This window comes from Cetorhinus maximus, chromosome 4 (genome assembly GCF_964194155.1).
Source record: "Cetorhinus maximus chromosome 4, sCetMax3.hap1.1, whole genome shotgun sequence".
NCBI lineage: Eukaryota > Metazoa > Chordata > Chondrichthyes > Lamniformes > Cetorhinidae > Cetorhinus > Cetorhinus maximus.
This window is the reverse complement of record NC_135882.1, coordinates 131,201,692-131,228,893: the sequence shown is the minus strand read 5'-3', so window position 1 is coordinate 131,228,893 and position 27,202 is coordinate 131,201,692. Positions and strand designations below refer to the sequence as shown.

The 27,202-nt window shown below is 42.2% G+C and overlaps 1 protein-coding gene across 4 annotated transcripts in view; it reads left to right on the top strand.

Moving 5' to 3' along the window:
- Positions 1–27,202, top strand: part of cables1 (Cdk5 and Abl enzyme substrate 1) — a 185,737-nt gene that overhangs the window by 102,709 nt on the left and 55,826 nt on the right. For 3 of the 4 annotated variants that reach the window (XM_078540833.1, XM_078540830.1, XM_078540834.1), the window contains exons 4-6: positions 1,743–1,820; positions 15,087–15,192; positions 22,324–22,480. In XM_078540833.1, the coding sequence (XP_078396959.1) occupies positions 1,743–1,820; positions 15,087–15,192; positions 22,324–22,480 (341 nt within the window). The remainder of the gene's footprint in view (positions 1–1,742; positions 1,821–15,086; positions 15,193–22,323; positions 22,481–27,202) is intronic. The other variant, XM_078540832.1, reaches the window with a different exon arrangement.

Genomic DNA, 27,202 nt, shown 5'->3' with positions numbered 1-27,202 from the left:
TGGCTCTACATCTTCTTTGTGTAACTTTTGAGGCTGCAGTTTCTGAAAGTGTTTTTATGGGGGCCATTAATTATGGAGATAACAAGAATTTGTCCACCTTTTTAAGAGAATTCCTACTCCTAATAGTGTTACCGATATTTTAGCATTACTATGCATTGTAAACACAAATACGTCAGGCTGAGGATATCTAATGCAGGTTTGTTTACAATTTACAGCGGGGGGGAGTTTGCGACTTCATCACCTGGGCAGTGATGAGGTGGAGCGGATTGCATGTTTTTTTCACAGAATTTGTTCAGTTTTCATCCCACTGATGAAAAAACTCATTAGCAACTTTCTACCTTTATAATAAGGGCTGTGAGAAAGGTTTTAGTTTTTTTTTGAGAAATAAACATTGTAAGCCCAAGGTGCTAAGGTTGATCAGAGTAGAAGAGAAGACTGAGTAAATCAAGGAGGGTTGATTTACTGGAGGGCACTTTGAGCTTTAAAAATTGGAGGAAGGAATGACTAAGACTAAATAGAGTTCAATGCAATTGTCACCTGGAAAAGAATAAGTTGGAGTAGAACAGTGTATGATAACTTCAGGTTTTAACACTGTGAGGAGGAAAAGCAGGTGTAGGAAACCATGTTTTGACAGCACCTTCCAAACCTACGTTTGTCCACCTAGATGGACAAGGTCAGCAGATGCATGGGAACACCACCACCTGCAAGATCCCCTCCAAGTCGCACATAATCTTGATTTGGAACTATATCGCCATTCCTTCACTGTTGCTGGATCAAAATCCTGCAACTCCCTTCCTAACAGCACTGTAGGTATACCTACACCAGGTGGACTGCAGTAGTTCAAGAAAGTAGCTCACCACCACCTTCTCAAGGGCAATTAAGGAAGAGCAACAAATGCTGACCTCGCCAGCAATGCCCATATTCCATGAGCGAGTTTCAAAAAAAATAAGGAAAACAAGCAGGGAAATTTTAGAGGTTGAAAGACGATAGTATTGATTAGAAAGCAAGGACAAGAAAGGCTGAAACAAAGGGAGGGGTTGGAGGCTGGAGATGCAGAGGCATCACATATCCGACAGCAAGCTTGTTCTTGCCTCCTGTGCAAGAATGTGAGAGATCTGCTGTTGAGCTTCCTGGATAAGGAAGTACTGTTTTTAATCCTTGGACAAGCGCAAGATGGGGTAAAGGATAATTCTGAGAGTTTGCACTGCAGGAAGTCTTGTCCCCTCCCAGCGCCCCCCCCACCCGCAATGCATATGAGAAAATTAGTGTGTGCTGCTCACAATTTCCCAGCGTGTGTTACTGGCAAGCAAGGATGGTTACCAGTAGTGTGAACTCGATGACATATTTGGAGTTTGTGTTTTTTGCTTTTGATAATATTGCAAAAAACAATTGTAGATAGCAAACTGATAGTCTCCCTGCACCATGTTTGGAACCAGTTTTATAAATTGAGAGAATGAGTTTACCTTTCAGGTTGTTGACCTTACATCAGAGTTCTGAAGCATTAACTCTGTTTTTCTCTCCACAGACGCTGCCAGACCCGCTGAGTATTTCCAGCATTTTCTGTTTTTATTTCAGATTTCCAGCACCCGCAGTATTTTGCATTTTTTTTATAAATTGAGAGTCATCCAGCAGCCGTACTGTGGCTAATCCACTTTGTGCTGCTGATACAGTGAGGGATTGTATTGTGCTTGCTGAGTAAGTGGAACCAAAATGTGAGTGACTATTCATTTCTACTTTTCTAGGATAGTGCTAATCAGTGGCAAGAGATCCTTCTGCTCAGTGTTCTCAGTAATGCCATATCGAGACAACAGTCAGACAGGGTGAGTATACGTGGGGCATCACACCTTACATAGGGCATATGAAAACTCATTTTTTAATACATTTTTGTGGTGTCTTACATGTTGAGAATATGAAAAATATATTCTGTTCACATGTAATTCTGAGTGATATAAAATGATTTATATAGCTCATGATACTCAAAAGCTATATAAATTGTCCAGAATTCCCAATTCTGGTCAGTGGAGCATTTCTATATTTAAACATCTGTATATTAGAAGAATTTTTATGTATGTCAGTGGCATCAAATACCTCATTAATGCCTGAAGCCCTGAAAGCTGTCATATTTTTAACATGTGACAACCTACCATATCAGCCTTGATGACTCAGAGCCATGTATCCAGAACAGTGATCGAGGATATTCCTTGCAGTCGTGCCTTATGACTCCTGTTAGACATCTGCAGACAGAGGACTATGGGAGTAAAGTGCCATTATGTGCATGGTTAAATTTGATGAAGCCACACGGGACAGCAATAAGGAAACATCACAAGCATTCATTATATTGTTAAGCAGAAGGGAATGACGATGTTGAAAAAGTGGTAGAGGGCCGTTCATTCCCTACATCAGGAACAGGGTGCACAGGAAGGAGAGGAGCAAGAATCTGCTTTTCATCAGACTAAAGAGGAAGTACCATATAACTGAGTGCTTTCTTAAAGAAAATTAATAAAAGAAAAGGATTGCATTTGTCTTCAGAATGGCACCTGCGGTTAGGAGGAAAAATGTGAAGTAACCAGAAGATTTAAAACTTTTAGAGAAAAGAGATCATGAAAGGTGTAACATGTCAGCCATGGCTCAGGGTTAGCGCACTCGCATCTTAGTCAAAATATTGTGGGTACAATCCTTACTCCAGAGACGTGAGCACAGCATCTAGCCGGATGCCCCAGTGCAGTACTGTAGGACTGCAGCAGTGTCAGAAGTGCTGGGTTTCAAATGAGATGTTAAACTGGGACGCTGTCTACATTGTCAGTTTGATTTATGATAAGAAGAGCAGGGGAATTCTCCATGGCACCCCTGGCCAATGTTTATCCTCGCCAATGTTACTGAAACAGATTATCTGTTCATTATCACATTTTTGTTTGTGGGACCTTCCATTGTGCAAAATGGCTGCCACGGTGCCTACATTACAACCATGACGACAATTCAAAAATACTTCATTGCTAGTAAAGCACTTAGGGATGTCCTGATGTCATGAATGATGCTTTATGAGTACATTTTCTTTTAAAGTTGCACTTAAAAGAACTTAGAGAGAATAGGAAAGAAGTGAGTTTAGATGGAAAAATAAGGAGGACAGAGTCAGTAGAATTTTTTTTTATTTTTAGATAAATGCATGTTTTACTACTTTATATTTTTAATGTTACAGTTAAAGCAACTCCAGATAATCGTTTTTTATATACTGAATCGTCATTTATTCTTTAGAAAGTGTGAATTGAAAACAACTAATCATCCCATTGGGGCAGAAACTTCTCTGGACCTTTTGGTTGTCTAAGGGTTGATGGAAAGGGCAAAGAATCCAAAAACAGAAAGAAAGAACTTGCCTTATCATATATCAGGGCACTCAGAGTGCTTTACCATCAATGGATTAAAGTGTGCTGACTGTGTTATGTAGTTAAATGTAGTAGCTAAATTGCAGACAGCAAGCTCCTAAAATACAGGCTTTTAGAGAGGGAAAGGATAGTACGCTGAACAATTATTACCTTTTAATGTTTTAAAAAACATTTTAGACAAAACAAGCCTATTTCAAGCTTGTAATGTCTGCTTCTGGTCACAAAACATTAATGTGCATGATATCATCCGAAATCAGTAGACAAAACAAACATTAAATTCTGCTGCAAAAACAAAATTTAGTTGTCATTTTCAAACTCCAAAAAACAAGACTTAAAATAACCCTTTAATTCAAGGGTTTATTGACAAATACTGAGCTGTTATTTTGACTCAAGCTGGGTTGCATTGTACGTACACCACAGGAGCTTGATCTTGAAATGTGATCTGCTGTCCAGTGCACAGTACTTAAGCGGTAAAGGACTTTGTGCCACTGTCTGACCAAATTAAGAGTGGATCTGATAGTTGATTAGTGAAGATGGTGAGATCTCCAGCCTGTGATTCTCGATCTAGCAAGCTGTACACATGAAGCCTGTTAGCGCTATTGAGAGGTAACCATTTCTTCCATTTTTTAGTCTTTATTATTAAAGAAATGCCTGAAGCTCATTGTACAGAAAAAGAAAGATTTCATTTGCGTAGCACTTTAGTCTGTTTAAACATGTTTGAAAAGCACTTCACAGACAATGATTGACTTTGAAGTAGAGTGATTGGTGTGTAAACAAAGTTGGCTTCTCTTGTGCACAGCAAGATCCCGCAAATAACAATGGCACCAGGTAATCTATTCCTTGTGATATTGGGTAAGGAAGGAAAATTTGACAGGACTCTTGGAGTACTCTATTGTTTTGAGACCTGGGAAAGAAAGCTAGAATAGGACACTGCAGGAAATCTTCATTTCAGTGGTGATGAAGTAGGGATAATTAAAACCTTGGAAGTTGGTGTATTTCCAGGTTAGCAGAAACAAAAAAAAAAGTTCCGAGCTCCACGAACTTTAATTGTATAAATGAATTGGCAGTGGACCACTTTCCAATCAGATGACAGGCAGGGTACGTAATCGAGCAGAAGCAAGTATTGTGAACTGAAATATAGATGCAAAATATTGCCAACTTTTTTTTTAGCATTAGTTGTAGATAGCTATACAATGTACATGCTACACAGAACACTAGGACGCTTCAACCTGTTGGGCAACCTTGTTCTCTCCTGCTTTTGTACAATTGGATTGAAACGCCATATAAATGGCCCTGAAATTCCTCGGGGAATCTTCTGATCTTCCGCTGTAACTCTGACCTAATTCTGACAAAGGGTCTTTGACCTAAAATGTTAATCCTTTTAGTGTCTGCACAGATGCTGCCAGACCTACTGACTATTTCCAGCATTTTCTGTTTTTGTTTCAGGTTTCCAGTATCTGCAGTATTTTGTTTTTGTATTAACTATCCAGTTGTGCTGGGCTTTTGCAGTTGCTGGGAATTTCTTCAATGCCTTGCAAGGACTGTAACTGCTCTCGGCCTCTTAACAGGGCAAATGATGGCCAGTCGGCATGCATTGGTCTTCAGTGTGACATGGCATTGTACCGGTGGTCAGTGTACTGAGTGAAGTTGTAGCAGCCTCCACAAGGGTATCCATGGGCTCCACCACGGATGGGTTACCGAGGATTTTCAGAGCTTATTGGCATTTAAGTTCAAATAGTTTTCATTGTTACTCACTAATTAGATATCAGTGGTTAATATTGCTGTAACCAGACAGCTGAAAAAATACAGTTCCTACAGCGGAAATACAGCGGACACCAATGTGAATTGTCAGATATACCCGATGATAACCTGGTAGCGCTATCGCATTGCTCATCAGCATCTTCAGCTTCCTGAACTGCTACCTAAATGAACCTTCTTACTGCTGGACCCTAGACCCCATCAAGGGTTTGTGAGTGTGAGAGTTGGGAGTGATGAAAAGAGTGATTTACCCTGGTGGAATGGAGGAGATCATTCATCCTTTTGTGACACTGGGTGTCTGTCCTCCTCTGCAGGGCGTTTGCGCTGACCACTGCTGCCACCACCTCCCAAGCTGGGTTGGTGACATTGCTACCCAGCCTGCAGCCAGAGCAGGGGTAGAGCACATCCCAGCGGGCCTCCACGGCATCCAGCAGTCACTTGAGGGACCTGCCATTAAACCAGGGGCTGCAGTCGTCTTGCCTTTGAGGGCCATGTCTCTTGGGCATCAGTGGTGAGCTGGAAGCAATGAACACTGTGCTTGCGGCTGACCTTTAAACATGGCGCCCTGCGTGATACAATGGCGGGGTGATGGCAGGTGGGCGAATGAGGAGACTGCCCGCCATGGAAACGGCGTGTTTCCCGGGTGCATGAATAACGAGGCGGGCTCGAGACGATATGGCATGAAAACCCACCATCACCGCATGCCATTTTGCCCACCCGCCACCGCACTTAGTGCAAGTTTGGGAAAATTCCGCCCTTTGTGTTTTCCCTCCTTGGAGGTGAAGAGGAAACCATGGTTCAGAATTTCAGATAATAGCACATGTTGCTATAGGTAACTAGTGCATTCACATCCCATCTGAGAAAACACTTGGAAGTTTTCTCTGATAATCCTGTGAAGCTGGGTGTGCACTTGCAGATTGTGGCTTAAACTTTTGGCATTGGCTTTTGCAAAAAAAGTTTGAAGTAAAATGTTAAACAAATCTGAAAGACAATTGTAATATAAAGACAAATAAAATTATTTTGCTCAGCTGGAAAGGTTTACAGTGACAATTTAGTAAAAAGGTTATTTCAATTTACTTTGAGTAAAATATACCTCAGTGAGTAGGAAAAGGTAGGCCGACTATTCCAATGCTGATGATTCCTTTTCCAAACAAACCAACCTAGTACACTGGCCAGCAACAATTGACACAAAGCTCCAACAAAAAGCAATAGTTCAAAGATAGTCATGGTTAAAGCCTAATGACATATGAAGATAGTTCAAATCTATCTGTAACAATTCCAAGATCAATTATTTTTGGCTTGAAAACCAGAATTAACTAGAGTCCCGTTGTTTAAGTTGTAGGCCTACCCGACATTCAATCATTTTAATTGTGGAGGGAATGGGCCTGGGCAGGGATTAAAGTGCTCAGAAGTGCCGTTTGCAGCATGGGGGTGCTGAAGAGATAAAAATGTGTCTTTTTGAGGAGGAGGGAGGGGTCTGGGAAAGTGTGATGACATGGGCTGGAATTTTACTGCCCCGTCCCTGCAGGGGCAGGGCCGTAAAACGCGGCGAGCCGTTCAAAAATCCATTGATTTTGGCAGGACCATAAAATTCCGCCAGGGTAAAATTCCACCCATGGCTTCTTACTCACCACTGTTACACCCCGCCCCTCCCCCTCCCTCCCCCAAACATAAACTCTGGTTTTTGACACTCTGTTTGGTATATTGTCATTTTGGAATCTACTTTAATTTTGCCCTTCAAGGCAAACATTTATTCTTGTTAGGTTACAGTTAATTAAAATATTTTAGTTTTACAGGGTGCAGTTCCTTGCAGTGGGAATATAACTCTGGATACATCGTTAATTCAGGAACTGAAATTTTGACAATATGCTTGCCTAACTGGCACAAGGCAAAACTGAGTCACCATTGCGTTTTCCAGCATGGAAACAGGCTGTTTGCCTCATCCAGCCATTTTGAAACTCATCCTCCATATGAAAGATATTCCTAATCCTCTGGCCCGCGCATTTTTCTTTATCCCCTTTGCCCTTAACTATCTAACCAACCCGTTTTTAAATTTTCCCATGATCTTTGTTTCTATCACTAACTTGGTCGTGCACTCCAGACTCATAACCTTCTGTTTAAAAAAAAAATGTTTCTCCTGCTGTCAGTCCTCAATCTCTTACATGTGACCTGATATCCATGTCTCCTTGTTCTGTTCAACTCCTGGATCCCGTGGCAGCCCGCTGCTGGTAGAAAATGAGCTAGTAGTATGGTGGATTAATTTCATTTATTAAAACAAAATAGTTTTAAGTCGTTAGAGAGGGATGAAGGTGAGTCAGTGTTGTTGAAACAAAACCTTAGAAGTAAGAGTTGGTGGAAGAGTCACACCCAAACATAGAATCTGTCTTCCTTTAAATGTTAATCAGCCTGCTTTCTATTTCAAATGCTTCATGTTCCTTTCCTCTGCCAGCTATTGTAATTTTAAACCATTTAAAATAAATGCCTGATCCAAATGGGTCTGACAGCCACAAGTCCGGACCTGCAACTAATCTGATTGGTTGACAGCCTCTAATCCTAATGGACAAAGCTGACTTTTCTTGTGAAATATTGACAGGTTGACAAATGGGTCCAAATGTCGCCTGCCAGTTTCAAACAATGACTGTTGGCATATATGATTCACGCTTTTTGATTTTATTTCAGAATCAAAGTTTTTGTGGCGGTGATTTATTTTGAATCCCTCCATTGTTTTAAACCTGCCCAAATCAGCAGTTTGGATATGTGAAAAGTTCCGTTAGTGGCCAAAAGATGAAGGCCTTCCAGTTCAGCATGTGCCCTGTGGTAAAATGCCAACACTGGAGGCAGCTTTCACTAACCAGGTGCTATTATCTTATTGTCTTGTTTAACTATCTTCACTTCCTTCTAGCTTCCTGACATCATATCCTTACATTACACAGATATTTGAAAGCATGTTTATCATTAGAACTTTATTACTAAGGAAATGTACTACAGTCCAACCTACGTGGACTGGATAACGTCAGCCTCTTTACTGACGTCCTTAAATATGATGCACAGATTGGAAAACATTTTATTCTAACTTCTCTACAGAGGGACAAGTTTGGTCAATATTTCTTAACCTAATGTTGCCAAATTGTGGAATATTCCCAGATAATTCTTCCCATCGACTGATTCCTGGATGAAGGGGTATATCTTGAGGAAAGCTTGGACAGGTTGGGCCTGAATCCATTAGCGGAACGAGACATCATCTTATTGAAATGCTTAATGAAATAGGGATGGGCAATAAGTGCTGGCCTAGCCAGCGATGTCACATCCCATGAAAGGATGAAAAAAAAAAAGAAACCTATTAGATCCTATGGGGACTTGATAGGGTGGATGCTGAGAGGATGTTTCCCCTTATGGAAGAGACTAAAACTAGGGGACACAGTTTAAAAACGAGAGTATTTTCCTCTTCAAAGGCCATTAGTTTGTGGAATTCTCTTCCCCAGAGACAAGTGGAGGCAGGGTCATTGAATATGTTTAAGGCAGAGTTAGTTACATTCTTGATTGACAAGGGAATCAAAGGGTTTAGGGGGTAGACGGAAAAGTGGACTTGTAGCCACAATCAGATCGTCGATGATTTTATCAAATGGCGGGGCAGGCTCGAGGGGCTGAATGGTCTACTGCTGCTCCTAATTTGTATGTTTGTATGTATCTTAGTGATGTTCTGGATGATTGAGTTAAACTTTTTCATCTCTAGCTGCAACTTTGCTTGCAGTAATCAAAATGAGAAGATGGGAATCCTTTCTGCTTGTTATGGAATAGGAACTTAGGAGCAATCACAGATGGGATGTTTATACCGGAGGCAAATGGTTTTTGCCTGCCCTAATCCAAACAACTCTATCTATGGACCAAGATGCATAGATTTGACGAGCTCTTCCTCACCATGGTGGCAGCCCTGGGGTATTGCCATCTTTCAAAGTCAGTCTGCAGTGTATTGATGCATACAGGTGCTGTGCTCGTCACCACAAACTATTCTGTTACTTTCCCTAAAGAAAGCTGTCTGCAGTACCAGAAGCCACTTCAATTTTCCCATGTGTCACATTTCACCAAAATATAGGACATCATAAGCAGCATGTATTTGACTATCTGTACCACTATCACACTTCTATGAACAGAAAGGGGTATAATTCCATTAATGTGTAAGTGGTCTGCGTAACAGAATGATATAGGTGAATGTCTGCTGCCCTAGTGTACACAGGCATCATTTTGCCCACCATTGACTTCTGTTTTGCCTCAAATGAGGTAAATAGCCATTGTCCAAAAGGGACCATAGGCATTTCTGTTCATTAGAGAGAGAGAATTGGTTATATCTAGCTTGAGGGGCACCACTCCACAAGCATAGGGCAAGGTGACGTGGCAGGCCTCCATGAGTGACCACAACTGGTATGGGGATTGAACCCTTGCTGTTGGCATCATTCTGCATTACACTCTAACCACCTAGCCAAGTGAGCTAAATATCAAGGATACTAATCTACTGACTTGCTGATAATTTATTTTGCTTCATCAGAAGTGAATTTTGGAAGCCAAGTTGAATTAACGTGTCACCTATTTATTTCTAAAAGTGAAATGAGGAAATGAGATGAATGTTTCCCCGTATGGTTCTTCATTCCATATGGTGCCTATTCCAGTGGAAGATCGGGAATCCCCACCAGACACTCAACTCCCAGATACTTGGAATAAAGATAAGCGAGTGTGTGATGCAATGATACCGAGTCCCATACAACACTCTCCATATGGTGAACATTTTAATAACCAGCAGTAATTAAATCACTGACATTTGTTTCTGTAATGCCCATCATCAATCATCTTGTACATTTTATTTTGAAACAATCGGTCTCCATCCAGCCGGAGCAACATTATTAACAGATCTTATGCCTGAGCACTGTAACATTTTATTACTTTGTGCATGTCAATGTTATGAAGCATGAGCATAACAATGCCAGAACTATTAAGGCTGTGGCGGAAATCCCATGAGATTGCACAAGGCACATTGAGTGCTATCATACTCCACAGGTTTCAGTGTAGACTAAACATTAGGAAATTAATGAGCAGGCTTGGTACATCATTATTCTAGTAATTGTATTTTACACAATTCCTGGATCTCACTCATGTAACCTTTCCTTTTTACACCTGGGAAGCAGCACAAACAGAATGTTGGCTCCATCACTGACTGAAAGTCAGGAAATATTAGCCCTCCCAGAATCCTGGGGATGTGCAATAACAGAGTCTGTATGCTTTAGAGTATAGAATCACTGACCTCCATCAACGCATGGGAGGACCTTAGTTTCCTTATTGGTGTAACAAATAACTGACAACATTTCAGGAATCTAGACCTTTGAAATGTTTGTTTTCTAATGAAGCGAATTTGTGTTGGTCTTTGCTCATTGGTACGTGGCACTCTCGCTGCTGAGTAAGCAAGTGGTGGGTTCAAGTCCCACTCTGGACACTTGAGCACATAATCCAGGTTGGCACATTAGTGAAATACTAAGGAAGTGTTGCCCAGTTGAAATTGACTTTTTGTCGGGACGTTAAACCAACTTCCGGTTAATCCTCTTAAATGGACATAAAAGCTCCCACAGCAATGTTTGAAGAAAAGTGGGACAGTTCTCCCCAGTGTCTTGGCCAATAGTTATCCTTCAACTGACGCTACCAAAATCAGATTATCTGGTCATTTATCTTAGTGCCATGTGCAAATAAACTGCCATTTTTCCAACATTACAACAGTGACTTCACTTTAGTAAGTATTCATGGACCCGAAAGCACTTTGGGCCTTTCGAGATCACAGAATTTTAATAGCACAGAAGGAGGCCATTCGGCCCATTGTGTCTGAACCGGCTCTCCAAATGAACATTATGACCTAGAGCCATTGCCCTGCCTTTTTCCCAAACCCCTGCACATTGTTTCTATTCAAATAATCATCTAATGAATGCCTCAAAACCAAAGTGGAGAATTTGAGCATCAATCCCACCACCTCTCTCATGCTCTACCATTTGAGCTCATTCCCTCAGGCTGGCTTGGTGAGCTTGTGAAAGGCACTTTGTAAGCGCTTGTCCTATCGTTTACTCAACAGACTGTTACTTGCAAAGAAAGCAGACGCCCCTTTGACTTTTGTTAAGAGAGAGTGCATCCATATTCCCTTAGGGACATTGGCTAAAAGTGATGCTGTGGTTTTGAAAACCTACAGGAAATTATTCTAATTACCTCAGCTGAGATTGTTTAACATGGAAGCTTTTTAACACCTCACCTGTTTCTATTTTAGGATTGCCCTCGTCCCACTGTACATCACAGTTTTTCATTTTCTTTTGTTGTTTCTCTTATCAGTTCTTTCCCCTCCTGCTGGTGATGGTCGTTCATGGTGACCTAACTTCTGTAGCCCTGTGTAACTCTTCACACAAGTCCCTGGGTAGTGAGGAGCTGGCAGGCCATTTAGCTATGGGCGCATCACACCTGAGCCTGATCCTGTTCTTAACTGGCGTCCGTAAATGTGCTTTCTAGCACAGTCACTGACTAACAGGAACTCTGGCTGATTCTCCTCCTCTTAGTCCTAAGAGCACTGATGCTAATTGAGGCATTCCCCCATTCACTTATGTAAGTTTAAAAAGTGAAAACCATCATCCAATCACGTACACATCAATTTTACAGTTGCTGGTTATTTTTTTTTCTGGACATGCCAATTTTTATTAAGTGTTCATTAGTTGCTGTTTTACACATTGTTGAAGGCTGCCACATCAACAGACTGCACGTAATCTTCAAATGCAGTGATAGTTTCTTCCAGCATATCTGTTCCCACCTTGTCATCTTCAACTACACACTGAATCTGTAGCTTCTTGATGCCATAACCCACTGGAACCAGTTTGGAAGAACCCCAAACTAAGCCATCCATTGTCACTGAACGTACACACTCTCCCAATTTGGACATGTCAGTCTGATCATCCCATGGTTTCACATCCAGCAAAGTAGATGATTTAGCAATGAGCACTGGCTTTTTATAGTGTCTTAAGTGCTCTGTTTATTCTGGGTGGAAACAGCTTTGCTTACCTGCTGGTTTGCACCTTGTTAAGTGGTTTGAAGAGGATATCCCAGTTTTCACTGTGTATGTGACACTTGGGGTGTTCAGTTAAGGAGTTATATTTGTGTGTTTTCCGTCCTCTCTGGTTGTACTGAGATTCTGTACCTGGTAATGGCCTGCTTCCAACTGGCTCCAGCTCCTCCATTTCCTGATGCCCGCGGCCAGGGTGGGATTGAAGACATGTATCGATCTTGCTGAATGCTTCCCCTATACTTTTTATTCACCTTTGTCATGGATTCACTTTAACCTGCACAAGAGTGCCTTCAGCATTACTTTATATTACATGCCTATATTATTAAGCATCTCATTTCATTCTCCAAAATGCTGTATTGTGTTACGGCTTAATTCCCCCCATTGCGTACAGCGCTCTCTCAAACATGCCCACTGTATGTGGTGGCCATTGAAGCCAAATAAACTTTGACATTCAAAGGGATGTCAATAAACACACAAAGAAGAAAACGATTAAAGGACATGCGTTGTGGAGAAGGGGTCAGAGTAGACAGCTGTGATGTAGAGCTATCACTGGTACAGTTATGATGAGCTGCAGTTTCTCTGATGATAAGCTTACACAAACACAGGTCGTATTCCCCATGATCTATCTCCTCGTCTAAGCAGCTGTTCTTCATAAGTGAGCCTAGAGCATGACTGTTGGCAGGCCATTTGACTGATGGGTATCACAGCCAAGCCTGAGCTTGTAGCTACCTGACAAGCATATGCCACCCAGGAACAAGAACTTTGACATACTGTCCTCCCTAGCCCAGGGGGTAGAGATTTATCTGCCATGGCCCCATATAACATAAGCTTACTCCACACACACTGGGGATGAAACCTGGGACCTTTCCAATCTGTATCTCGGTGCTCCTCTGATTCTGACTTGTTGCCCATCCCTGATTTTCATCGTTCCACCCTTGGCGGCTATGCCTTTAGCTGCCTCAGCTCGAAGCTCTGAAACTTCCCCTAAACGCTCTCTGCCTCTCTCTCCACTTCTCAGATGCTCTTTAAAACCTACCTCAACCAGACTTTTGGTCACCTGGCCTAATATCTCCTTATGTAGCCTGGTGCCAAATTTTGTTTGCTCCTGGAACACTTTACTATGTTAGAGGCACTATATAAATGCATGTTGTTGTGCAGTGTGCTCTGCATACATATCAACTGAATCTTCAGAGGCACACTTGCTTCTCCTACTTGTTTCGTTATCAGTTTTACTATCACACAACAACACTAGTAATACTAAAACCCATACTGTCCTTTCATTTAATATTTATCAACATGATATTTTGTGAAATTATAAGATTGAGTATTGTGAAGCTGGGGTTTGATTATGGAGGAAGCAATATTCAATTGAGTAATTGGGAGTAATAACATATTTATTTGTACAGATATGTGTAATGTTATTGCCAACATTTTAGAAACTAATATTTTCCAGAACATGGCATGAGTGCCAGACAGAGCCTAGGGAGCAATATTAATAATTGTCTGCATTCTCTCTTGTTGGTGATGCTGTTTTACAACTATAACAGTGAGTGCAAATTCTCCAATAAAAGGCTTCCTTCACTTTATGACCATTTCAGAAAAATTAGCAGCTTTTGAGAAATTGCAGCATACTTTCCAGCAGCTAACTTTCCACGACCTGGTTTCCAAATTGTTTTTCATACCACCAAACTCTCGGGCAATCCTTAGCTCTATTCTCACAAGATTCTGTTCTTTTTTCAGTAGCTGTCAGATTGAAAAAGATTGAAAAAGTTTTGTCCACTCTGTGCTGAGTTAAGCCAGTCTCGGGTCTGGCAGAATCGGTTTCTCCGCTGCTGGCGAGAGAGTAAAATGACCCCGTATTCCTGCTCCTGTTTGACTGCTCCTGGAATGTGCCAGCATGCGGGCAGGGTCGGGCTGAGATCAGATTTTGCTGAGGTGAAGTAGTCTGCTGGCTGTCATTGCCCTGACTCTGGGTCTGATTTTAGCTCGATCCTTCCCCTAATCGGTGATTGGTGGAAAACAGATTGGGTGGGGTAATTGGGGTGGAGGTAGCAATTTATATGAAGCAGTCACTTGTACCACCCTCTCCTCCGATGCTGCCTTCCCGCCATTTCCTGATGTTAACGTCCTTTGAGCAAGTGAGTGGGACGCCCTCAGCAAAAACGTGGGTCCTTCTTTAAAGATGCAGATGTCATCAGAATCCAATCTGCAGTATCATTTGGAGGTTGCAGCAGGGAGGAGTGACAGCTTCCCACGTCTGGCCACGCCTGAGGGGAGGTGAATTGTGGGCCAGAAGAAACCTAGGCAGGAGAGTAATACAATTTAATTTTAGGTTTCCTTGTGGGCCTCAAATCTCCCTTCCCCCCCCCTCCCCCCACCCCCACACTCCAATCCCCACTTGCAGCCAGAGCTCTCCTCACCACTAACCTTAGGTCCCCTTCTGCATGCTTCTGTTGACGAATTGTCCAGGTCTTTACGTCCCTGGGTTTGCCACCCTCTTTTTGGGGTAAGAGTGCACGTTACCCATTCCCCAACACTTCCCCACCCCATCACAAATCAGGGCCATAACATGAAGCAAGGCTCTTACCTGAGGTAAGGGAGGGTTGATGGGGGTCTGTGGAATCATATCTCAGCAGTGGCTTCAGCGGAAGGAAAGAAATGGATGTTTAAAGCAGTATACATGATTACAAACGAAAGACAGTAGACCATTGCCTTTGCTATGAATAAAAATCTGCAGGTTTGCATTGGTGTAAAATCTATATACTTCAGACCTGCAGGGAAGGAGGGAGAATGTTGCATGCATCCTGTTATCTTTGGCTCCCTGGTCTGTGTGCTGTTGTAAGTGATTGCTAGTGAATCTATATTTTCAGGGATATGAAGGCAGAGGGCGGGAGGCAGAGGCATCCTTCTGGTGGAGTCGGTGCCAAGGAGACGGTGATTGGTCTTGAAGGAGTGGAACTCGGTGCTGATGGCAAGGTGAGTATCATTGGGGCAGATTGCAGGGTCCAAGGATGTTTTTGTCCACTTTATGGTTCCCAATTTTAAAAATGACTGGGTACTTGTTTAAAGGCAAAGTTGAAGAAAGATTAAGATGGTGGCAAACTGTATCCGTTACTCCAGTGGGTGCAGAAGTATCAGTGTTAATAGCATTTGTGGGTGACTTGTTTTTGTGTGGCCACTAATGTTTTCAGAAAGGCCGAAAGTGAGGTTAAAATCACAACTTCTGGAATTCTATTCAAATCTGCTACTACATGACGCATCTTGGAATCAGTTGAATCCAACGCATAAAAGATCGATTTATACCTTTGTTCCAGGTAGGAAAAAGTTGAACTGAGTATAAAACCGGAAGACCCATATAGGCTCACTGAATTTTCATGGACTAAGTGGCTGGAGGAAAACGTACTCCCTTGAAGAGATCATGCACATACTGAGCTATTAATTCTCCTGCTCGTTGCTCGTCTTGGCCCCTAATTTACTTGCTGTTTCTGACAGGTTTTTGTCTTAAAACGAATTTCTGGAGGTGGATACCGAGATAGAATCCATTTCTGCCAGCTGCCTGCTCCATAATGGCGATGCCATCTGGGTCCTTCTGTGCACATGTCACTGACCTGCTGCTGCTGGGTTGCTCATTACCAGAAGAGGAAGAACAGTGTTGGAATTTATTAAATCCTGTAACTTGAGCTCCCCTTGCACAGACTAACTGGTAATGAGTGAGGGCATACCTAAATTAGCTGATATTGGTGGAAATGCTTTACTAGGGAACTTGCAGTCTGGGAAAAAGAACTTTTCAAAAGAGATGCCTGAAGTTATGGCAGATCTTTAAACTCTTTTTGTTTTGCCTCGCACCGAGATTGAGAGAGGTTAGTCTGAGGAAATTTTTTCCCCAACCCACAATAAGAGATTTTGACTGCCAGGTATGGGATTCCTCATAAACATTCCCTTGTCTACAATTTTAAAGGAGAAGATGTGTGCAACAACAGCTTGCATTTATACTGTGTCTCAAGGCACTTCCCTCAGAGTGTCATCAAACAAGATTTAACACCAAACCATGAAAGGAGATATTAGGACAGATGACCAAAGGACTAGTCAAAGAGGTAGGTTTTAAGGACCATCTGAAAGGAGAGAGAGCTATAGAGGTAGAAATGCGTAGGAAGGGTATTCCAGAGCTTAGGGTCTAGGTAGCTGAAGACATGGAGGCTAATCAGCAGGTCTGGCAGCATCTTCAGAGAGGAACACAGTTAACGTTTCGAGTCCGTATGACTCTTCAACAGAACTAAGTAAAAATAGAAGAGAGGTGAAATATAAGCTGGTTTAAGGGGGGGATGGGACAGGTAGAGCTGGATAGAGGGCCAGTGATAGGTGGAGATAGACAAAAGGACAGAGGTGTTGAAGGTGGTGATATTATCTAAGGAATGTGCTAATTAAGGGTAGAAAGCAGGACAAGCAAGGTACAGATAGCTCTAGTGGGGGTGGGGTGAAGGAATTGAAATAGGCTAAAAGGTAGAAATAAAACAATGGATGGAAATACATTTAAAAATAATGGAAATAGGTGGGAAAAGAAAAATCTATATAAATTATTGGAAAAGAAAAGGGGGGGGGATCGGAAAGGGGGTGGGGATGGAGGAGAGAGTTCATGATCTGAAATTGTTGAACTCAATATTAAGAACGGAAGACTGTAAAGTGCCTAGTTGGAAGATGAGGTGCTGTTCCTCCAGTTTGCGTTGAGCGTCACTGGAGCAATGCAGCAAGCCAAGGACGGACATGTGGGCATGAGAGCAGGGTGGAGCGTTGAAATGGCAAGCAACAGGGAGGTCTGGGTCATGCTTGCGGACAGACCGAAGGTGTTCTGCAAAGCAGTCACCCACTCTGCGTTTGGTCTCTCCAATGTTGAGAGAGTCATCCTACAATGCATTTGTCAGGTAACTGACAGCACATTGTAGGAGATATGGGTGACATATCTAATTTAGCTTGACAGCAAGGTGTGATAAGACATTGAGCTGTATCACATTGCTGGCTTCCTCAAAGTGCAGGGTGCAATAAATGGCACACATGTACCACTGCAAGCATCTAACATTAATCCTCCCAACCTTCCGAACACAAAGGGTGGCAGAAGGCTCAATGTCTAGATTGTGAGATGTAGTGAATCCTTCACAGAAACACCAGATTCACTGGAAGCTATCAAGTTCAATTTGTTTTCAGGAATTCCGCCCTCCCTGAGCACTTCACAGAGACAGTCAAGTAAATGGACAGCTTGTGGGTAACATGGCCTACACTTCACTGCCACGGACAATAATTCCTTTAAAAGTTGCAAGAACAGAGCCGAGGAGCACCTCTCACTGTGTGGCCACTAAGATGACTTAACTGGGTTCATGGCTGACTTGACAGTTCAGATTGTGTAACTGGATAGTTATAGTTTTCAATACCCTGGACTCCTTTGAAATTCATAAGACTGAGAAGCTGGAGGTTCCTAGGGAGCTGGCCCAGGTGCTTTAGCGGAAGGCGGGCAGGGTTCAAATCGATCCTGTAAGTTTTAAACCCCAACTTCCATCAGGACAAATACCTCTCATGTTACACAACCATTACATATCCGAAACACCGCAAAATATGAAATTGCTGCCAGGGTCAGTGTGCCAGAAGATCAGGGAGTTGAAGCCCCACTACTGAAGCCTGTGGATTTTCAGGGCCTTTAACTTATTTTCTGATAATGTAAAATTTGCTAATGTCCTACTTTTGTTTCATTATTTCATCAAGTTGCAAACTTCTTTGCTCATCAAAGTAGTAATGACATGTAACGGAACTCTTTTAGAGACCAATAAATATTTTTAAATTATGTATAAGTTTTAGCAAGGCCTCGATAAGAATTTTCATTTATCCTTCAAGTCCTCAAACATCCCAAATGCTTTGTGGTCTATGAATTTCTGATGTGTAGTCACTGTTGTTTTGTTTGGCAAACACGGCAGCCAACTTATCCACATGAATAAAAACAGAAAACACTGGAAATACTCAGCAAATCGGACAGCATCTGCGGGGGGAAAAACAGAACTAACATTTCAGGTCTGTGAGTCTTCATCGGAACTAACCCGTTGAGTTTTTCTCAGGCTGAGAATTTCTAGCATTCTGTTTTTATATCAGGTTTCCAGCATCCACAGTGTTTTGCTTTTGCGTCCTACAATAGCAATGTAGTGACTGACTGGTCAATAAAATTAAAACAAAAAAAGCTGGTACTATTCAGCAGATCAGGAAGCGTCTTTGGAGAGAGAAACAGTTAACGTTTCAGATTGATGACCTTTCAAAGGCCTGAAACATTAACTCTGTTTCTCTCCACAGAAATTGCCTGACCTACTGAGTATTTCCAGCATATTTTTGTTTTTATTTCTGATTTCCAGCATCTCCAGTATTTTGTTTTTGTGTCGGAATGACTGATTAATTTGTATTTCACAAAAGCAAAACTGGAGTCGATGGGAATCGGGGAAAACTCTCCGCTGGTTGGAGTCATACCTAGCACAAAGGAAGATGGTTGTGGTTGTTGGAGGTCAGACATCACTGCAGGAATTCCTCAGAGCAGTGTCCTGGGCCAAACCATCTTCAGCTGCTTCATCAATGACCTTCCTTCCATCATAAGGTCAGAAGTGGGGACGTTCGCTGATAATGGCACAATGTTCAGCGCCATTCGCAACTCCTCAGATACTGGAGCAGTCCATGTCCAAATGCAACAAGACCTGGACAATATCCAGGCTCGGGCTGACAAGAGGCAAGTAACACTTGCGCCACATAAGTGTCAGGCAATGACGATCTCCAACAAGAGAGAATCTTACCATCGCAACTTTATGTTCAATGGCATTAGCATCACTGAATCCCCCACTATCAACATCCTGGGGGTTACCATTGACCAAAAACTGAACTGAACTAGCCATATAAATACTGTGGCTACAAGCGCAGGTCAGAGGCTAGGAATCGTGCGACAAGTAACTTGCCTCCTGACTCCCCAAAGCCTGTCCACCATCTACAAGGCACAAGTCAGGAGTCTGATGGAATACACCCCACTTGCCTGAATAAGTGCAGCTCCTATAACACTGAAGAAGCTGGACACCATCCAGGACCGTCCATCGTCTGCTTGATTGGCATCACATCCACAAACCTTCACTCCCTCCATCGCCGACGCACAGTAGCAGCAGTGTGTACCATCTACAAGATGCATTGCAGAAATTCACCAAGGCTCCTTAGACAGAGTCTTCCAAACCCAAGACCACTACCATCTAGAAGGACAAGGACAGCAGATAGATGGGAAAACCACCACCTGGAAGTTCTCCTCCAAGCCACTCACCATCCTGACTTGGAAATATATTGCCGCTCCTTCACTGTCGCTAGGTCAAAACCCTGGAACTCCCTTCCTAACAGCACTGTGGGTATACCTACACCACATGGACTGCAGCGGTTCAAGAAGGCAGCTCACCATCACCTTCTCAAGGGCAACAAGGGATGGGCAATAAATACAGGCCCAGCCAGCGAAGCCCACATCCCGCCAATGAATAAAAAATAAATGAGGTGGGTCAAGTGGATCAAGTGTCAGTAGGGGATGTTTAGGGAACAGTGATCATAGTATCATAAGATTTAATTTAGCTATGGAAAAAAGTAAAGAGCAATCCAGAGTAAGAACAATTAATTGGGGGAGGGTCAATTATAGTGGGGTGAGAACAGAATCGAAGATTGGCTGGCAAAAACTGTAACAGAACAATGGGCTGTCTCTAAAGATGAGATAGTTAGGGTACAGTAGAGATATATTACCATGATGGGGGTAAAGGTAGGACAAATAAATCCTGAATTCCCTGGATAACATCAGTGATAGAGAGTAAGATAAAGCAGAGAAAGCATCCATATGACAGATGTCAGGTAGATATTACAATTGAGATATCAGGCTGAATATAGAAAGTTCAGCAATACTCTAATACTTAGAGGGTTGTGCAGATTTGGAGCGCTCTGTCTCAAAGGCGATGGAAGCAGGGTCACTGAATATTTTTAAGACAGAGGTAAATTCTTGTTAGGCAAGGGAATCAAAGGTTGTTGGGGGTGGATGGGAATGTGGAACTCGAAACACAAACAGTTCAGCCACGATCTTACTGAAGAGCAGAGCAGGCTTGAGGGGCCGAACGGCCTACTTCTGCTTCTATTCCGTATGTTTGTAAAATAAAAGGTATAATTTGAAAGTGGTGCAGGAGCAGAGGGACCTGGGGATATATGTATACAAATCATTGAAGGTGGCAGGGCAGGTTGAGAAATTGGTTAATAAAGCATATGGGATTCTGGGCTCTACAAATAGAAGCATAGAGCACAAAAGCAAGGAGGTTATGGTGAACCTGTATCAAAACCCTGGTTCAGCATTAACTGGACACGTAATAATTTTAGGGCACCGCACTATAGAAAATAATAATAAAATAAAGGCATCAGAAAGAGTGCAGGAAAGATTCATGAGAATGGTTCCAGGGATGAGGAACTTCAATTATATAGGTAAGTTGGAAAAGCTGGGGCTGTTCTCCTTAAAGAGCGAGAGGAGATTTGATCGATGTTTTCAGGATCATGAGTAGATAAAGAGAAATTGCTCCCGTTGGCAGAAGTGTTGAGAACCAGAAGGCATTAATTCCAGTGACTGGCAAAAGAGGAAAATGAGGAAAGACAACTTATGCGGCGCATGGTTAAGATCTGGAATGCACTGCCTTAGAGTGTGATGGAGACAGATTCAGTCAAGGCCTTCAAAAGAGAATTGAATATCTATTTGAAGGGAAAAAAATTGCAGGGCTACAGGGAAAAGGCAGGAGACTGAGTCAGGTAACTTGACGTTTACAGAGAACTGGCACAGACATGATCAGCTGAATGGTCTCCTGTGCTGTAACCATTCTATGATTCTTAACTGTGGGTTAAATGTTGGCCAGGAAAGGAGTAAGAAGTAATCTCCATTCATTCTTCCATAACAATGTGTCTTAAAGTCAGAAGCATATGGAACAAAAGGAAGGCCTTTCAGCCTGTTTTCTCTGTGCCGTCTCTTTGAAAGAGCCATTTAATTAGTCTTATTCTTCTCTTTCCCCATAGGGTCGCAAATATCTCCGTTTCAAGTATCGAATTCCCTTTTGAAAGTTACTGTTGAATCTACTTCTGCCAACCTTTCAGGCATTGAATTTCACATCATTGTAACTCTCTGCATTAAAAACACTCTCTCCTTGTTTCCCTAGACTTTTTGTTAATTATCTTATAGATATGCCCTCATATTACCAGTCCACCTGCCAATGGAAATAGTTTCTCCCCATTTATTCTATCGAAGTCCCTCAAAATCTTAAACACCTCTATCAAATCTCTCCTTAACCTTCTCTGCTCGGAGGAGAACAATCCCAGCTCGACTAATCTCTCTCATAATTCTTCACAGGAGCTATCTTGACATGCACAAACATGCATTTTGGGCATTCAGTGACCTCCAACTATGCCAGTATAGCATTTCCGTTTCTGACACCCGTTATTCTTCTGGCCTATCTATGCGAGACAACTCATTTCATGCAGGTTTCTGCTGTGGTCTTGCACTGATCAGGAACTTGGTTGAGACTGTGCAAACTCATTTCATGTTAGCCTTAGAACCAGTACAGAAAGAGAGAGAGAGCAGTACTTTATCCTGTCCAGTTGAATTCAGACTTGAGGCCCTGAAATGATGCAGCAATATGATCCACTGCTAATAATCACTCTTTTAATATTGTTATGGAACGCTTTCTAATGTATTTGTTTTCACAAGGTCAGACATTAATAACCCTGTAGTAATTATGATATCTCAGATGTTTCACTTGTGGGTTTATTTTACAGGTGTGAGAATGTTTATCAGTTCATTCAGCAAATAGAATTCATTAAATTCACTCTCACTCAGCAGATCCCGAGCCCAGTGAAGTTTTAAAGATAAAATGCATTAGTAAGAATAATGTCATTCTGAAACTAATTATAAAGACGTATCACTACTATACAGCTTCAGTTGTATTTTAAACTTTGAGACAGAAGACAGTAATTGACAATTGGGGCAGAATGATATACAGAATATATTTTTGCTTATTCACATTTTAAACTTTTTCTTCACAGACTGTTAGCTACACCCAGTTTCTTTATCCGACCAACGTCTTGGGCGGCAGGCGGAATACAATTGATTCTACTGCTTCACTGTCCCAGTTCCGGAACAGCGGCCATCGTAATCTTCCTCTTGGGAGAGCAAACAGTTCCCAAGGAAGCATTGACACAGGTAACTAAGAGGAACAAACATGTGCTTGTTTCAGTTTTCAGATTTTCATATCACTGGGTGTACCGAATGAACTGTTTGGCAAGAATATTTAATGCTTATACTTGGATAGAACATAAAATTTCAAATAGACATAAAATTTAAATGAGTGAATGTGGCATTTCAAAGGACTTATTCCCAGAAGCTGCTACCAGTAGACCTAGAGAGAATAACAAAGCGCATACCTGAGTTGTTTTTCTGTGCGGGTTTCTAATTCCTTCAGCCTAGTTTCTCAGTATTTATATGTGAATCTTTCAAAGAAGCTCTTTGAGTGATGACAGAAGATTACCAGAAAAAGTCAAGCTCTGAGTAAAATAGAAATTTCATGACATGGGATATAGCTGATGCATATTCCTCCTCCTCACTAACACATCTCCTCCTCCTGTACCTTACTATCAGAACAATCACGTACGCACTCCTGAAAGTATTCATAAACATTGAGGTAACTCCATGGATATCGGTAGCTTTTTAGTGGCTGCTCTTCATGCAGGAGCCTATCTCTGTCTGACCACCACATTCCCTCATCCATTCACAACCACTTCAAAGAGACATCATCACATTGCGAATAAGAGAAGGAATGCTGGCTAATATTTGCTTCCCCCCCCCACCCTCCCCGGTCTGAGGAACTTGATATCAGTTGTAGCACCACCATAGCCCTGGCTGTTGATAACTCAGGAACTGAAGCAGGGATCTTGCTGGTGTGTGTAGCTCAGTACCAGTATATTTAACCAATGCGCCATTATTATAATATTGAATTCCATGACATCTGAAAAGGATTTAGTACCATCTCAATTTAAATGCTCTTCCAGAAAGATTTCTGTGAGGATAGAATGATGAAACTGCTGGGCGAGCAGTTATACTTCTTAGTGTTCAAATATGTACAGAATATAAAATTATATAATTCTCTACCTTTAATATAATACAATAGGCTGGAAGATTGTAATAATATTGTGAGCCTCTAACATTGTGGATTGATCAATGCAAAATACTGTGGCTACAAGTGTAGGTCAGAAGCTGGGTATTCTACAGCCAGTGGCTCACATCCTGACTCCCAAAGCCTATCCAACACCCAAAAGGCACAAGTCAAGAGTGTGATGGAATACTCTCCACTTGCCTAGATGAGTGCAACTTCAATAACATTCAAAAAGCTCAACACAATCCAGGACAAAGCAGCTGCTTGATTGGCACCCTATCCACCATCTTAAATAGTCATCCCCTCCATCACTGATACGCAGTGGCTGCAGTGTGTAACACCACAACATACACTGCAGCAACTCACCATGGCTCCTTTGACAGCAACTCCCAAATCTGTGACCTCTACCACAAAGAAGGACAAGGGGTAGCAAACACAGAGAGAACACCATTATCTCTAAATTCCCTTCCAAGTCACACACTATCTTGACTTGGAAATAAATCACTGTTCCTTTAATGTCACTGGATCAAATTTCTAGAACTCCCTATTTGGTACACCACAGTGCTGCTTTCACCACACAAACTGAAGCAGATGTGGAACGGCTCAAAAGATGGAGAAAATTGCAAAAGATTAGACCCCTGTTAAACTACCAGAAGTTAATTATTTCTGCATAGAAAAACCAAACTAAAACAACGTGCTCTGCCATTGCCATCCCTCCCAATCCAACTGGAAAAGAAATTGCGCCCTCCACAGGTAGTCAGCAATTGTACACTGGCTGCTGGCACCTGATATTCCTGCCACCTGATACACCCAATACATCTTGCCTTTACACATGAAAGTACTAGTAAAATATTTAAATGCGCTGACCTTGCATTATTGAATGCTTGGGAGCAATATTCCTGTTAGAATCATTTTCTCAGAAGAAAAGAAAGATGGACTGGTGCTTATGTTGTGCCTTTCGCAGTCTCAAGACATCCCAAAATGCTTGACATCTAATGAAGTACCTTTGCAGTATAGTTACTGTTGTAACGTAGGAACTATGAGGAAAAATTAATTACCTGGTTGGATTGGAGCTCTCTGTCTATGGATTATTACGCCAGGTTTCTCTGGATTATTAGTCTGATAACATATCTAACACACTATACCATAATAGCTGTTAAGGGAGTTAATAGAAAAGGTTAGGACTTGCATTTATGTAGTGCCTTTCATAACCTCAGGATGTTACAATTAAGTATTTTAATAAGTTAATTATACATTTTTTTTTAAAACGCAGTCACTGTTGCAATGTAGGAAATGTGACAGCCAATTTGTGCACTGCAAGATTCCACAAATAGCAATGAAATTATGAGACACAAAACAGAAAATGTTGGAAAAACTCAGCAGGTCTGACAGCATCTGTGGAGAGAGAAACAGAGTTAACGTTTCAAGTCCATATGACCCTTCTTTAGAACTAAAGAGAAGTAGAAATGTGATTCAATTTATACTGTTTAAGGGGGTGTGGAGCAGGTGAGGCTGGGATGGGGGCAAAGGAGCAATTGACGAAGATGACCAAAAGGACAAAGGGAGTTTTAATGGAGTGGTAAGGGCTAAAGAAAGTGTTGATAGTAGCAGAAAGGTGACCAGAAACTGAACTGGACTAGCCATATAAATACTGTGGCTACAAGGGCAGGTCAGAGGCTAGGAATCCTGCGACAAGTGACTCACCTCCTGCCTCCCCAAAGCCTGTCCACCAGCTACAAGGCACAAGTCAGGAGTGTGATGGAATACTCCCCTCTTGCCTGGTTGAGAGCAGCTCCCACAACACTGAAGAAGCTGGACACCGTCCAGGACAAAGCAGCCCACTGGCTTGGCACCCCATCCACAAACATTCACTCCCTCCACCACCAATGCACAGTAGCAGCAGTGTGTACCATCTACAAGATGCACTGCAGGAATTCACCAAGGCTGCTTGGCACCTTCCAAACCCACAACCGCTACCATCTAGAAGGACAAGGGCAGCAGATAGATGGGAACACCACCACCTGGAGGTTCCCTTCCAAGTAACTCAGCATCCTGACTTGGAAATATATTGCCGTTCTTTCACTGTTGCTGAGTCAAAATCCTGGAACTCCCTTCTTAACAGCACTGTGGGTGTACCTACACCACATGGACTGCAGCGGTTCAAGAAGGCAGCTCACCACCACCTTCTCAAGGGATGGGCAATAAATGCTGGCCCAGCCAGCGAAGCCCACAGCCCTTGAATGGATTAAAAAAAAAGTAGACCACCTAATCTTTTACTGGGGTATATACTGTCCCAGTTCACCACAGCTTGAAGTAATAGAAAATAATAAAGAAAGTGACATTTACTCTAATTGTATTGGAAGTAAAATGTGGTTAGCAAGTAAACAGATCGCTGTAAGTTGTGACGTATGCCTTATCGATGGGGAGTGATTAGCCTGTGTGAGGACAAGGGAGTGTCGCTTTGTCTGTATATGGAATAATTTGCACTGAAGTGCACATTGACAACTTTACCTCTCCAGTGAGGTGCTTTGTAGAGCTCCCGACATTTCTCTCACCAAGTCCCGGAACTTTTGTTTTAGCAAAATGAACCCTGTCTCAGTTAGGAGAGATCGGAATTTTAATCCAGACCTCCAGATAATTTCTTTATCAATTTTGTAGCACTTTCCAGTACAGTAATATAGCACAATATTTTAAACATTGCTGGTAAATGATTTCCAAAAACCAAAAGGAGAATGATTTATGGCCTCAATTCCAAGATTAGTAATGTGGTGCTTTCATGATGCATTGTAGCTAATGAAATGTTAATATCAGAATCTAACAAGCTTTGTTTATAGTTAACATTATTACTTGGTACAATATTAAAAATAACAAATGATACACCCGCACAAATTAAAGTTGTTAATATGAACTATGTCTATTATAAATGACTGCTAGAAAACTGCTCAGCACTAAGGCAGTGGATTTCTACAGGAGGAGTAAGAGAGACAGCAGCTAAGGAGAATGAGGATTATACTAAAGAAATAGTGTCAAAGTCAGTGCAAGGACTGATGCCAAGCACAACAGCTTGAAATATGGCGTTTTGACAGATGGACTGGTAGAAGCTTCAGAGCTTCTGTTGTATAGATTTATTTTTGTAACACAAAAAATCTCGTCTTATTTTCCTCCTTTCATATGTTAATGCCCCAGCGGCACTGAATTTTCCCACCTTTGGGTTTTTCGTGACAGCGGGGTCATTTTCAGATCACGGACCCAATCACTACACCAGGAAGTCTGCCGGTGCAATCCTCTGGAAGGCATCCAGTTCAGAGCGTGCCTCTGGGAGCACCATCCAACTGGAGATGGTGGACGGCTTGAGGAGGTGGGAGGGCAATTGAGCAGGCACGATTGGAAGGCCAGCCACCTGTGCCTCCTGTGGGAGTGCTGCTGAGGTGAAAAGGATGAGAGAGAGTGGGGCCAAATGGAGCTGGCAAGACAAGGCTGGAAGAAATGGCAGCCACTTCTTCATCACCATCAATCTCCGAAAAATAATTGTGTTGTTGCAAACCTCTGGCCTGCGAATGACCTCAGACTTGCCAAATCGCATTTTTAACTTGCAGATTGCATATTTTCATGGCGTGCTGACCTCCTGTGAGTTGGCGAGCTGCAGACACTGAGAATCCCGTATGCCGCCAGTAAAATTCCATCACCGGCTCATTAGTTCATTAACATCCTCAACTGCCTTCCCACCACTGCTCGTCAGATAGTCGCCAGAACTCAAACTTCCATAAGATAAA